The sequence below is a fragment of the Magnolia sinica genome, chromosome 8, assembly GCF_029962835.1.
Source record: "Magnolia sinica isolate HGM2019 chromosome 8, MsV1, whole genome shotgun sequence".
Taxonomy (NCBI): domain Eukaryota; kingdom Viridiplantae; phylum Streptophyta; class Magnoliopsida; order Magnoliales; family Magnoliaceae; genus Magnolia; species Magnolia sinica.
In genome coordinates this window covers 5014079-5027455 of record NC_080580.1, presented here as the reverse complement: position 1 = coordinate 5027455, position 13377 = coordinate 5014079, and the positions used below count along the sequence as shown (strand labels likewise).

At 39.5% G+C, this 13377-nt stretch overlaps 1 protein-coding gene across 2 annotated transcripts; it reads left to right on the top strand.

Moving 5' to 3' along the window:
• The first annotated feature begins 3973 nt into the window (after positions 1 to 3973).
• On the top strand, positions 3974 to 11720 carry LOC131252680 (phosphatidylinositol:ceramide inositolphosphotransferase-like). 2 transcript variants are annotated; one of them, XM_058253348.1, is made up of 12 exons: positions 3984 to 4640; positions 4724 to 4813; positions 5735 to 5821; positions 5937 to 6005; positions 7745 to 7825; positions 8344 to 8415; positions 8636 to 8696; positions 9073 to 9175; positions 9806 to 9901; positions 9992 to 10038; positions 10153 to 10280; positions 11453 to 11720. In XM_058253348.1, the coding sequence occupies exons 1-12, from the start codon at positions 4608 to 4610 to the stop codon at positions 11531 to 11533; spliced, it is 948 nt and encodes a 315-aa protein (XP_058109331.1). In that variant the 5' UTR covers positions 3984 to 4607; the 3' UTR covers positions 11534 to 11720. The 2 variants fall into 2 exon arrangements, with proteins under 2 accessions (XP_058109332.1, XP_058109331.1); XM_058253349.1 differs by lacking the exon at positions 7745 to 7825 and having other exon boundaries at positions 3974 to 4640.
• The last annotated feature ends 1657 nt before the right edge of the window (positions 11721 to 13377 follow it).

The following is a 13377-nucleotide window of genomic DNA, read 5'->3' as shown; positions in this document are numbered from 1 at the left end:
TAGGAAGCTTGCAATGACAGATGTTCAATTCAATTGACTTGTGTGGTGTGGTCCATTTTTGGTTTGGATCCACCTCAATTTTTTCTCCCGTTTCATAAAATGATTACCCAAGAAAGCTAGGCCACATGGTGTGAATATAATACACACATCATAGTGGGGCCCACAAAACTATGCCATCGCCATTGATAAATAGTTTTGTGGGCCCCACTATGATGTGAATATAATACACACATCATAGTGGGGCCCACAAAACTATGCCACGTGATCACACCATCGCCATCCGTTTTCTATTGTGATTCAGGAAGATTACTATGATTTGACAGTCCGTGATATCGAAACAAGATTCAATGATGTGAGTTTTACATGACATTATTGCAATAGTTCATTATCCAAACGGGCCCTAAAATCACACCTCAGCTACAATCCTGGCCTTCAATTTCTAAAGCTGGATGTGAGCCATTCAAAATTCCTAATGTTGATTAGAGTCATCATATCAGCTAACAATATCTAATAAATGATGAAACACAAGACAAATAATTCAATGCCATGCCATCTCAGCACATGGGCCCAAGTGGGGCAATACTTGCTAAGATCCCAAGTCATGATAGAGGCAAAACAAACCCTAGAAGAAACACATGCACAAGATTTGAAAAAGCGTTATGTATCAACAACTCACTCTTGCCAAATATACAAGATATGATAAATTAGCTCAATATATACTAACACAATTGTAACAAAAATGGCCAATTTTTCACAATCAACATGCTAAAATGGTCCAATTTGATGTCTATGATATTCCCATTGGCGAGATCTGAAAGGCAGCCATTTAATGTGCCATTATGTATGAGCAGATATTGGCATATTTCAAAATAAATCTCTTAGGTTAAGGTGGTTAATGAGCCATTGTACTGCTCTTTGTAATAAATAAATAAATAATCAATTATTATTATTATTTTTTGTTATTGGCTTATGGATGGGAAAAAAAAAATTGTAGATCAAAATACAAGCGATGACAAAATTAATTAATTGAGGGCTTCACACATGAAAGTTAGCTAGTGTCCTTGATGGGCTCTTACATTTAATCATGAATTGATTATTTCAAAGAAAATTGGGATGTAGTTATCTATTTCAAAGAGAGTGACCTAATCCACACTTCAAGACGTAGTCTTTCTCCTACAATGAAATCTTGACATTTCTTTGCATTAGGTTCTTTGTGCAAGGCTCATGCTATACTATATGTGATATTTCTAAAGTAAATTAATAACATCGCAAGCAATGTTAAAGATCTTGCCTCCATGGACAGGAGGATTGCCTACTTATGCTTCTACCATTGGATGGTGCTCTATGGGCCCAATTTATATACTTTATCAACACTTTAAGGGCATGAGTCCAAATGAGTCAGGTCCAAATGTCGTGTGGACCACACCATCATCACACGAAATAGTGGTAATTGAACGACCATCATTAAACACTTATGAGGGGCCACAAAAGTTTTGAATAAAGCTTATATTTGTATTTTCCTTTCGTTCAGGTCTTTGAGATCTCATCAATAAGTTAGATGGCAAATAAGCATTACAATGGGCCTTAAAAAGTTTTTAATAGTCGACATTCGATCACCATTGCTTTCCTTTATTGTGGTCCACCTGAAACTTACATCTATTTCATTTTTAAGTTATATCCCTAAATAATTATCCAAAATAAATAGATAACATGAATAAAACAGACACATCATGGTGGGTTCATAAAACACTATCTGGAAGTCCAATTGGTTGGACCACATGGTATGGTCTTCCTAGGGGATAAGTTCCACCCTGTTAAGTACATGTGATATCCAATCCTTAAAATAGGTTATTTGGTGGGTCATATCATTAAAAAAAAAAAAAAATCCAACGGTTGGTAAATAGCAAATGTAAGTGTTAGGGGTGTACATCAAGTATGACCTCGGCTCGGCCACTAGTTGACCTCAGCTCGAACTCGGCTTAGCTCAGTCTTCGAGCTTGACCGGCCAACTTAACTCAGTTTGGTCAGCAGCTCGGCCTAGTTCGAGCTAAGATGAGCCAAGTTCGCCATTGTAGCATTTTCACAAACACCTGCACCGCACCTTCAAAATCTTACTATATTTAAGACAACAGCAATAGTTTTATAGGTATTTTATCAAACACCTTCTAAGCGACGTAAAAATCAAGGAAAAAAGAGTGTTGGTTTAATATACATGCCTTCCTTGCCACCCGCCACACTTCTTTGCATCATTTCATCAAACACACTCGGTGAGCAACATCAATGTAAAAGTTATCGAGTCACCAAACTAGTTCGATCCGAATTCAATTCTAGCTGGGTTTGATCCAAGTTGAAGTTGACTTGAACTCATTTTCGAGCTAAAAAAATCAGCTCGACTCAGCTCGAAATCAGCTTCAAACTGAGTCGAATCGGGCTGAGCAAGCTAACCGAGCTAGTGTACACCTATGGTAAGTGTGGTATGATAGGTGAGTGGATATGGCTTACTTTGGCACTATGTGGTCCTCGTGGCAACCTATTGGACGGATCGGATTTTTCACACACATTAAATGTGTCAGTTACTCGCTGGCTGGACCATAACTTGTAATCCAACAGATTATACTTGATCCCTCAACTTAAAAGGGCTAATAATTGAATGCATAGGATCTTCCCACCTGAGAGACATTTCTGGTACCATGGTGGAGCCCATCAGATAAGTGGTCACCATTGCCCCTCTTCCATTGACCGGGGCCCACCAAAAACGAGATGTCTCACACATGTCAAAATGGTACATGAATGAGATCCAGGCCATTCATCAGGTAGACCCGATTGTTAATGTAGCCTGGTCCAAAAGTCAGCCGCCTCCCCTCATCCGTTGGTCAGATGATCATGGAGAATCGACATCTTAGAAGGTTTAACCAATCGTCCACATGAACGTACAAGTGTGGCCCACTTGACGAGTGGCTCAGATTATTCTTTTAGGTAAGATAACATTATTGGTGGGGCCCACCTGAGGAAGGCCCGGTCATTTGTCGGGTCTTTGGATTTGAGCGCAACTGCAAGCAGCGCCTCCTCATTCAACTTTGAAATTTCAAAGAGAAATCCGAACGTCATTCGCATGGCAATAGGTTGAAGAATTTAAACGCAGCTCGCTCTCCAACCTAGCAATTTTTCATCAGATCTGAACCATTAGTAAGGTTTGGTCCATCTTTAAAATACTATTTCCAATTAAATATCCAGGTATAGTCTCATATGGTCCACACATCCAAGGTAAAATTGTGGTTAAAGTAAAATACCAATGCTTTAGATTCATACGTACACTTTTGATCGAACCGATGAGTGGGCCAGCACATGCTCACTTCAGGTCACTTGGATCACGAACTGATCTACCACACGTGCTGCAACTCGCTTCTCCGATCTCTACACGCGCGGGACGTCTCTCAAATTCCCAATGTTGAAACCAGTAACGAGGAGGAAACAGACAGATAGGCGAATATCTCCGTGGGAAACACTTTGATACTCTGGCAGAGTACTGTGTATGATGCGCAGGCACTAAAAAATTACTCAGAAATTGCATACCTTACGTGCCAATGGTCAAATTAAACCGTCCAAATTACGTTACCCACCATTATATTTATCATGAACCAAAAAATAATCTTATTTCTTAATCCAAATATTAGATTGCTGGATGTATTGTACGGTTAAAAGTGAAAAATCCAACGGTCTTATTTCCAAAAACAATAATCCAAGATTCGGATGATAGAATTGTTCAATCAATATGAGATTGACCTTGTGTCTTCTAGACAGACACATGCAAAGTCTAACTGGTTTTATTTAATAAATATATCCCACTTGTACAATCCCTGAGTGCCTGCGTATCAAGTGTCACAAGCAGCCCGAGTATCACGTAAACTCCTCATATCTCCGTTACTTCCCAAGCTCCAGGGTGCATTCTCGTTATTTACGTAAAACAGCAAGGGCAATTCCGTAACTTCACCCGGCCCTGCAGGCCGAGGCCGGAGGCCGCGAGGCTTTATAGCCGCTTCAGAGGCCAGAAATCAACAAACCCCCGTTCAGCCCAAATATCGGAGAAAACGCGTGCCGGGCGTTTCGGCCGATACGATTAAAAAATAATAATAATAAAAACCAGAGAATATTTGCTTTTTATTTTTTATTTAAATAAATATAATAATTAATTAATTATTTATTTATATTCTCTTCTTTCCGACTTTCTTCTTTCTCCTCCCTTTTCCTCTCTTTTTCGACTGTCGACGATCCGCGTCTGAATCGCGTTTCTTCCACCAGACCTGGAAATCGTACAAATCCACCCCTAGAATCGCCGATCCCCGCCTCCGATCGCGTTCCCCTCGCCGATTACTTGCCCACTGGCCCCCTTTCCAGCGTTTTCCTCGCTTTGAAACGGTGGAAATCGGCTTGGATCGCTGCTCCCGAAGTCTCGATTGCGATCGCGGAATTGGTTCTGTTCGTCGCGTTGAATCGCTGATTCGAAGGGCGAGCGGTGTCTGAGAGTATTGTCGTGTGAATCCGGCGAAGGATGTCGGATCCAACCGTCGGATTTTGAAGTAATATGGATGTGATTTCTGGAGTTGGAAATGACGTTTTATATTGCTCGCGAGAGTTCGAAGGTTTGATTTTCTCGATCTGTTTGGATTGGGTTTTGTTTGATTGTGTTTGGTCTGATTTTGGTTGTGTTTTGTGGTGAGAGCAGTTATGGAGGAGAGTTTTGATGGAGACGTCGCTCGAATTGCATCTGTTGGCGGAGAAATGGAGGCTTCTTCTCGCTGGAATAATTTTTCAGGTTTTTCTTTTAATTTCTGGAAAAAAGTTTTGATTTCTTCTTTTTCTTGTTTTGATATGTTAGGGTTTCTGTCTTTTTGCGTGAATCTTTAAAAAGTAGGGAGAAAAAGATCGGATTTTTAGGGTTTGCGTTTTGGAATTTTGACACTGTTTAGGCTATTTTCTCGGATATTCATCAGGCGATTGCTTTTGTTGCTCTTCAATGGTTTCCAACGTTGTGGAATTGTGAAAAATCCGTCTCGGGTTAAACGGGTCTGATGAGATTACAAGGACTGGGAATTGGCAGAAACTGAATTGCCGCTAGTCATTACAACTCGGTCGGGGCTGAGCCATATGCAGTAGGCTCAAGTTCGACATTCACAGAAAAGCGCCAGCCTCTTTTCCCTTTTTATTTTTTGAGGAAAAAATGCAGTTTGTGTTGGGTTACTGGTCATAGTACTGGCTAAAGATCCTTTTTTTGTTAAATGAGAAGATTACGGTCTTGATTCGTCCGATTGGGCCACACATGCAGGGAAAAAGGGGGGCTAAAACAGAACCAGAATGTGGAAGTTCCACATTCGACGTGCATGTGTGGTCCACATGATGAATGGTATAGCCTGATTTTTGCACCTGGGCATGCTCACCGTGGGGCCAGTCAAATGAAACGGCCCTGATCTCACATGGTTGCAAGTAGCATTCTTATGGTCCATAATTTCCTCAGTGAAATGCTGTTGGTTGTCTAATTCAAAATGGGGTAGCTTTGTAAATGTTTTCTTTCTTTGTTCTTCCTTTTCCTTTTCATTTTCCTTCCTTTTTTCTTCTTCCTGTTTTCCAATCTACCAACTGCAGTCTTTTTTATATGTTGGTACGGTTGTTGTTTCTTCCAACTTCCACGGTAAGAAATATTTGGAGGCTTACATCATAAGTTTGCATCTATCCGCAGTATATTCATGGATTGGCTGCTCGGGGAGTTCACTACTTACATCGACCTGGACCCATACTTCAGGATGTTGGGTTTTTAATCCTTCCGGTTCGTGTTTCTGTTGCTAGCTTTGCTTGGTCAATGTGTGCATTCATCAGCTCTATGACAAGATCACTTTCATCGATTGAATCATATTGATTTTCTTATGCTAATGTTGTTTTAGGAGCTAGGGCAAGAGAAAGCTTACATCAGTGAGACTCTATTCACCTTCATCTTTGTCTCCTTTGTCTTGGTGAGGATCTTTTTGAAACTTATCATTCTTATCTATTGGTTTACTGCATTACTGGGCTTATATTGCTGTACTGTTGTGAAACAAGTATATAGACTTCCAGCCCATAATGACTAATGATTATTCTATGAATATGTTTACTGGATGTATGCTCATTAATATTGAAGAGCTCTTGCATGCATGCATATGTACTATATTAGCTGCACACTCCGAAATAGGTCTAGCTCCCATATTTGAAACTTCAATTCTATGCATGAACGCTGTGCTTGATGCTATAACCTTGTTACATACATTCTTAGATGTGTGTGTGTGTGTGTGTGTGTGTTTGCATGTGAGAGTCTCAAGTCCAACTTCATAAGATGTTTCCCCCCATCCATAGCACAAATGAGAGCTGCTTATTTGATGACTCCTGAATGTGTAAAAGGCGACTACTTGTATGTGTGTGAGAGTCTCAAGTCCAACTGCTTGGACTATAAGTTACAGTCCAACTAGCAGATAACTTCCAACCTTTCATGTATATACAACATCCAACCTGTCCAATAGGTTTTCCCCTTCACGAGGATCTTTGGAAGACTTAGCAACATCAACTGAGTGAGTGGACCACACTTGTGTTTTTCTATTAATCAGTGTCTGGACATTGTTTTATATGGTGTGGCCCACTTGATGACTAGATAGGTCTAAGTTTTGCAGCAGGAGATCTTCATGTTGGGGCCAACCTATTGGAAGGGGTGGATATCACATGCACTTCATAGCTTCTGAGTTATCATCTGGGTGGACTATAACTTGTGGTCCAACTGGTTCGACCTGAACAGAGAGCCACTTTTGAAGGAATAACCTTCTCTTTTGACGTTGTGCACGGTATATGTATAATAACTTGTGATCCGATTGGTTGGACTTGAACTGAGCCACATTTGAAGGAATAACCTTCTCTATTGATGTTGTACACAGTATATGTATATGATGTATGATGCGTCTTATATTTTATCAGGGTAAGGCATTTACATGTAAAAGCGAGGTGTCTATCGTGCTACCTATTTTGAACTGTCTAGAGTCTAGTTAGTGGAGTGTATTCTACAGTCTGGGATATGTCTCATCTTTTTTCTCTCTTCTTCTTCTGTTTAGGGAGAAATATAAGTATATTATGAGAGGACAAAAAAGGCACGGCAGAAAATGTAGAATAAAAGCTTTAAGAGAACATGAATTCTTTAAATCTGGACTGTAATTTGGGATGAATTCCCTGAGGTGGTTTTTGAATATTCAGATATGACCTAGAGGCACACTAGATAGGTTTCATCCATAGAGATGCTTGACATTTATATAGATTTGTACACATAAATTCTGCTCTTCTCTTTTTACTAGCATTTATATAGTCATCCTCTGCTGAGTAGTGATGCGCCCTGTACCCAAGGTAAAGGCTGAGGGAATTGATTTTGGGTGGGCAGCTCGCTGTGATACTTTTGCCGAGCAAATAATGAAAGCCGACCCCAAAAGGCTTGGACAAGGCTATGATGATGATGTCAACGACGAAGGCTACTAGATTTTTGTCTTAATAAATCGTCACCATTTTTGTGGTTTCTCTGTCTATGCTGCTAACCAGTTGTGCAAAAATGGGGTTTTGAACCTCCATTGCATATATTTTTCTTTCCTAATGTTCGGGAGCAGATATAGTTAGACTGACTTGGTGATGGCTGCTTATATTTTGAGTCCCTAATTGTTCTGATAATGGCATATTTATGGTGCAGTGGTCTTTTCATCCTTTCATTTTCCAAAGCAAAAAATTCTACACAGTGCTGCTGTGGCGCAGGGTTCTGGCATTTCTAGTTGTAAGTGCATAATATACATATAATTCCCATCTTTGTCATTTTGAAAGTACACAGGATATTGTGTACCACTGTTCACAGGAAATACCATGCTGAATCATTTACCACCTGCTGGTAAAACCCCAGAAATTCACTGTTTTATACTTCTATGCACTGCCTCACTTGGATGAGCTATTAACATGTAAACTGTGAACTCTGGGGACATCCTCGTGTTCGTGCCTGTTCGGTAATGTACTTGCACTTGACACCATTCTCTAGGAGACTGCACATTTTTGCCCTCCTGAATTCTTTCTAGAGGTAGAACATTGCACAGGTCAGATGGTATCCACTTCCAGTGTTTGAATATTCAAAGCACTGTTGGAAGTGACATCGCTTGTTAAGATAATGTGAGAATAAGGGATTAATGTAAGAATAAGCAATCAAACTGAAGGGAAATATTTAGCGGATTGAAGGAAGAACATTAAATCCAGTGACTCCAATAGCACTCATCAGAGCAATTATGTTGATTTGGTTTTCTGCAGGCATCTCAAATTCTACGGATTGTTACATTTTATTCGACTCAGCTTCCTGGTCCAAACTATCACTGCCGTGAGGTAACATCTTACAGTACAATGCTTTCTTAGTTGAACTGTTGTAGCAATATTTCATAATGCAATTTTAACTGTTTTTAGGAGATGTTATATTTTCTTTGTTAAGGTTGATGTTTCGTTTTCATCTCGAGTTTGTAGTTGCCATCCTGTTTAGAAAATCTGTTATAAGTTTTTTTTTCCCCTCTATCAATGGCTTAACTGGATTCTTTGATGTCCATTGCAGGGATCTAAGCTTGCCAGGCTGCCTCATCCAGACAGTGTATTGGAAGTGCTCTTAATCAATTGTAAGAAAGCCTTATTTTATTTATTTAACTAAGGTTTTCTAGATATTTGAAAAACTCATTGATTGTAGTCAACATATGTAATAGACTATTAGACAGCGCTTGATTGTAACCACTAACCAACGTAAGTAATAGGCTAATTAAATTGCGCCTGTGGGAGTTTTTTGCTTTCTTTGCCTTTCCATGGCCTGGATAAAGGAGGTGGCTTGCATCAGGTTGCCAGCCAGCATCAAAATTATGCCACAACTTTCGTCATGATTCCAGTGGAACAGGATTCATGTAGCTGACACTAATTTGGGTTAAGACTTAGATGGTCATTGACTAGATACTTGAAAGTGCAAATTCTTTTATTGTTCATCTGATTCGTTTCAATGTGCAGTTCCCCGGGGCGTAATATATGGTTGTGGCGACTTGATTTTCTCATCTCACATGATCTTTACACTTGTCTTCGTTCTCACGTATCAGAAATACGGCTCGCGAAGGTATAGTGGCATGATCCTATCCTGTTAGCTTCCATCAGATTCAATTCCAATGGTTGGAGTAATTTGTGTTCTATATATGATCTTCCAGCATGGACATGTTTTGTTTTTTCCCGGCTGCACATGGAATGCCAAATGGCCAGTGAACATGCATTAGGCATTTAGTCTTGAAAAACTTTGGTAGAGTGACACTTAGAAATTGCTCAGAACTCAGCAAATGTAAGCAGTCAAATTAAACCATACAAATTATGTTATCCAGTGTTTAGATATCCTGAACTAAAATATTTGATTAATGACTATCAGATTGGTAGACATTTGATGGGTAAAATTGAAAAATATCCAAACAGTCCTATTTCCGCAAAACAAGTGCCTGTTAGTCAGTGGTTAAGGTTGTTCAACCAATCTGATATTTGGGATTGCGATTTTGTGACAGTGGGCTGCACAATTTAGTCAGTTTATTTGAGTTAATATATGCCTCTTGTACAATTTCTGAGTGCCTGCATATCAGGTGTTGTATGCTGCCTGAGTATCATACAACTCCTCTCTAGTCTTTTGTGTCCTAGCACAGATGCAGTGGATGTGTGTTTGGTATTATTTCTAAGTTTGAATTGTATTCTTTTGGTATGCTTGCAGGTGTATCAAGCAGCTTGCTTGGTTGCTTGCCATCTTCCTCAGCCTCCTCATTATAGCATCCCGCAAGCATTACACAGTTGATATTGTTGTTGCATGGTAAGATGGGCATCTCTTTTCTTTACTTTTCTCTGGAAATTTCCATTATCCGATTCAGTGTGCACCAATCCCCTATCTGGACATCATCAGGTACACTGTGAATCTGGTCGTATTTTTCGTGGACAAGAAACTACCAGGTCCGTGTTCAAGCCATTGGCTATTTGATCTCCATTTCTTCCTCACTTCTGAATTTTCTTCTCATTGGAGTTTCCACTGTTAGTAAACGTGCGCCATATCTTTTCCCCATGCAGAGATGCCGGACCGTACAGTTGGAGCCCCATTACCTCTGCTGCCATTGAGCACCAAAGACAGAGACAGTAGATCTAAAGAAGAGCACCACAAGCTCTTGAATGGGAACTCTGGGGACACTGCTGACTGGGTATGTATATGTATGGCACCATTCATGAATATTCCTCTTTTCAAAAAACTTGGATCTCAACTTCGGACATGGTGAAACACTTGACCATGTTTGAGTGGGAATAAAAAAAATGGTCAGGAAAGTGCTCATGTGCTCTCTAGGTTTTAAAGAGGAATGATATGATGCTCAACCAAGAGTACTGACATATTCTGGTACATCCCAGCAAATGGAGAGGGTTAACCCAAGGTTGGTGGTTCTTGTCATGGGATGTGTTATAAACCTAGTATCTCCCCTAGAGGATCATATCTGTCCATGAAAAAGTACAACTAAAGCCTGCAGCTCACAATTAACATGGTCCAGATCTGATGGTTATGATAATCTCATGGGGTAGAATTTTGGGGTATCTCCCATCCTATGTTGGGTCCCACCATATGAACAATTTGGATAATCAGGTGGTTACCATTTTTCGTGTTGAACGGAAGTTCAATCGAGCATATTGTATATTTCTTCTTAAAAAATGAGTCACCATTTTAACAAGTTCTCATAGGGCTAGTTTGGAACAGGGAGAATCAGCTTCTTAGGATTCTTCATCCAATTATAGGATTTTAATTGGAAAATAATCAGTTGTTTGGTTTCTTCAAAATGTATCTGGCCAAAGGGGAAAATGGTTGTTTTTTATTTCATTTTATTGTTTTGAAAGCTAGGGAAAACGGTTATAAAGGGCGCCTTTCTACAAAATCATTTCCTTGTGTATTCCACGTGAAAAAGTGAATAGTGTCTAGTGTCATCCTCTTTTGAGTTGTCCATTGCCGCCTGCCTGCAAACAGGCTCTTAGGCTGCATTTGGATGCGCAAGTTGAATTGAATTGCTTACTTCCAGTTTTGTCACGGAGAAATGATTAGACAAGAGATGTTTCATAGTATTCATAATGAGGAACCAGTCCAAAAATGCAGTTAAAACCTCTTTCATATCCATTTTGAAAGTAACATAATTGCAATTAGGAGCCCAGATTGCAAAATAGTTATTTCAACTTTACTAAGAGTAATAACTAGATTTCAATTCACTAGTCTTGAGTTTTTTTAAGCACATTCTCTAAGTTACTCTTTTAACTTCTGTTCATATAATGTGTTATGGGCTTTCCCTTTTCTCCACAATCTATGTTCTGCTATTCACACTAGTCAACATTACTGCAGAGACAGAGAACACAGGTCAATGGGAAGCTTCAAGAAGATGGGAACAATGGCCTTGCAGATGCACCAATGAACGGGTCATAGACAATGTGGAGACATTGACATTGCTGCCGTTGTTGCAGTGCAGCACAGATCTTTGCTTTAAACCTATGCGAAACCCTTCCCCAATTCATTGCCATTGGCGCTGTTGCTATTTGTATTGTAGATGAAATGGAATTTGGGCTTTTGGCCTATTACAGTTTTGTCAATAGAGTAGTTTCTCTTCAGTCTATTATGGCGCATTTTTACACCATCAAGTGACATGGAAAATGCAATTTTAGTTCCTTGCCTGGAACATCCGAATGTTTTGGGAAGATGGATTCTGTCATGCAATTGGTGAATCCATACAAGGTTGTGGCCACCAAAGCTGGGCTTGGATTGAAGACCTTGATGTTGAAACATGCCCTGGTAGAAGGATGGATGGATCACTGAATCTTGAGGAATGCTATTTGCAGATGCTTATTTGTGGGCTTGATGAAAAACAACACAAGTATGCACTGATTGGTCCACCCTAAGCGATGGATTGGCAAAATCAATGGTGGGATATTTAGGCCAACATGGAATGCACCATTGCTCAGGTGGGCTGATCATTATCAAGGTTCAAAATATCAGAATGCAGTGTAACCAAGGTTCAAATTATCGGAATTCCCCGCAAACTTTTGGGAATGTAACTCAATCGTGTTCTGAAATAAAGTGAGTACTGAAATATATTGTGGAACTCAATCGTTACCCGCTACAAACACATTGCATTGTACATGCATAGTAATGGTAGTAGGAAGTAGGAAAATATGGTGGATAGGGATATATTATCATCAGGTTTCGGTACCTAAAATGCCTAACAAATAGAACAATTCGAACACTTTTTGTCAAACACAGCCCCAATTTTGGTCAGATGGTCACATAGACTGGGTTGGGCCAAACTCAAATTTGATGGCCCAGCTGTGGTCTCCCTTCTATCAGGGAGCTCAGGGCCATAATTAGAAATGAATTGCCAGGATTCATGGTGGCAACGAGACACATTCAACAGTTATATTTGTGTTAGCAATGTAATGGAATTTTATGGTATGTGCTTGGGCTATGCTGCTTGAGGGTGACTTTCTTCTTGTTGTCGACACAATCAAAGGAACTTGAGAGCTAGTGCGGGGTTTGGAACTTGGCTCTTGGTTGTAAAGAGCTAATCAATATGCTAGACGACTACACTATTCTACTGCCAATGCGTTAGAGAGAGAGAGAGAGAGAGAGAGAGAGAGAGAGAGAGAGAGAGGTGGATGTATATATACCTACTGATAGCTGTGGGAAGTATGAGTTTATGGTGGACACATTCCTTTGAGATAACTTTAGGTTGTGCTTGGAAGGAGGCAAACTAAAATGTGGATACAAACATAATGGCAATGGTAGCAAGTATGAAAATTTGGTGACTCATTTCCTTTTGAGACAATTTTAGGTTGTGTTTGGATGAAGGCGGACTAAAACGTGGGCAAAATTGAAATGAAAAAAAAAAAAAAAAAACTATGAATTCCAACAATAATTCAAATGTTTACTTTGGGGTAATTTTTCACGGAAAAGGAAAACTAAAACGAAAGTCTTGGCCCTGAAATTTGAATCAGCACCTTTTTCGGGTAACATCAGTATATATGATTCCTGTCCAACTGGAAATGGAAAACATTAGACTGTTTTTTCATGTAAATTATGGATGCCAACAATAATATGTTCTTTGATTTGAATGTGATTTAAACTAATAAGCAAGCAATGACAATATGCTTACTTTCTTTATTTTAGAAATCAATTTCGTGCCTTCTAGATTTCTTATGAAAAAAATAATGGAAATTTATAAATGCTATCAATAATTGTGCTCTTTGCTTCGCAGTATTCCTTTTATATAACCTTGA

Bases quoted from the DNA above. Each gene is read 5' to 3' on its own strand.
- LOC131252680 (XM_058253348.1), top strand. From the start codon at position 4,608: ATGACGTTTTATATTGCTCGCGAGAGTTCGAAG. The intron at 9,176-9,805 runs GTATAGTGGCAT...GTATGCTTGCAG, and splicing joins CAGAAATACGGCTCGCGAAG to GTGTATCAAGCAGCTTGCTT. The intron at 10,039-10,152 runs GTCCGTGTTCAA...TTCCCCATGCAG, and splicing joins CGTGGACAAGAAACTACCAG to AGATGCCGGACCGTACAGTT.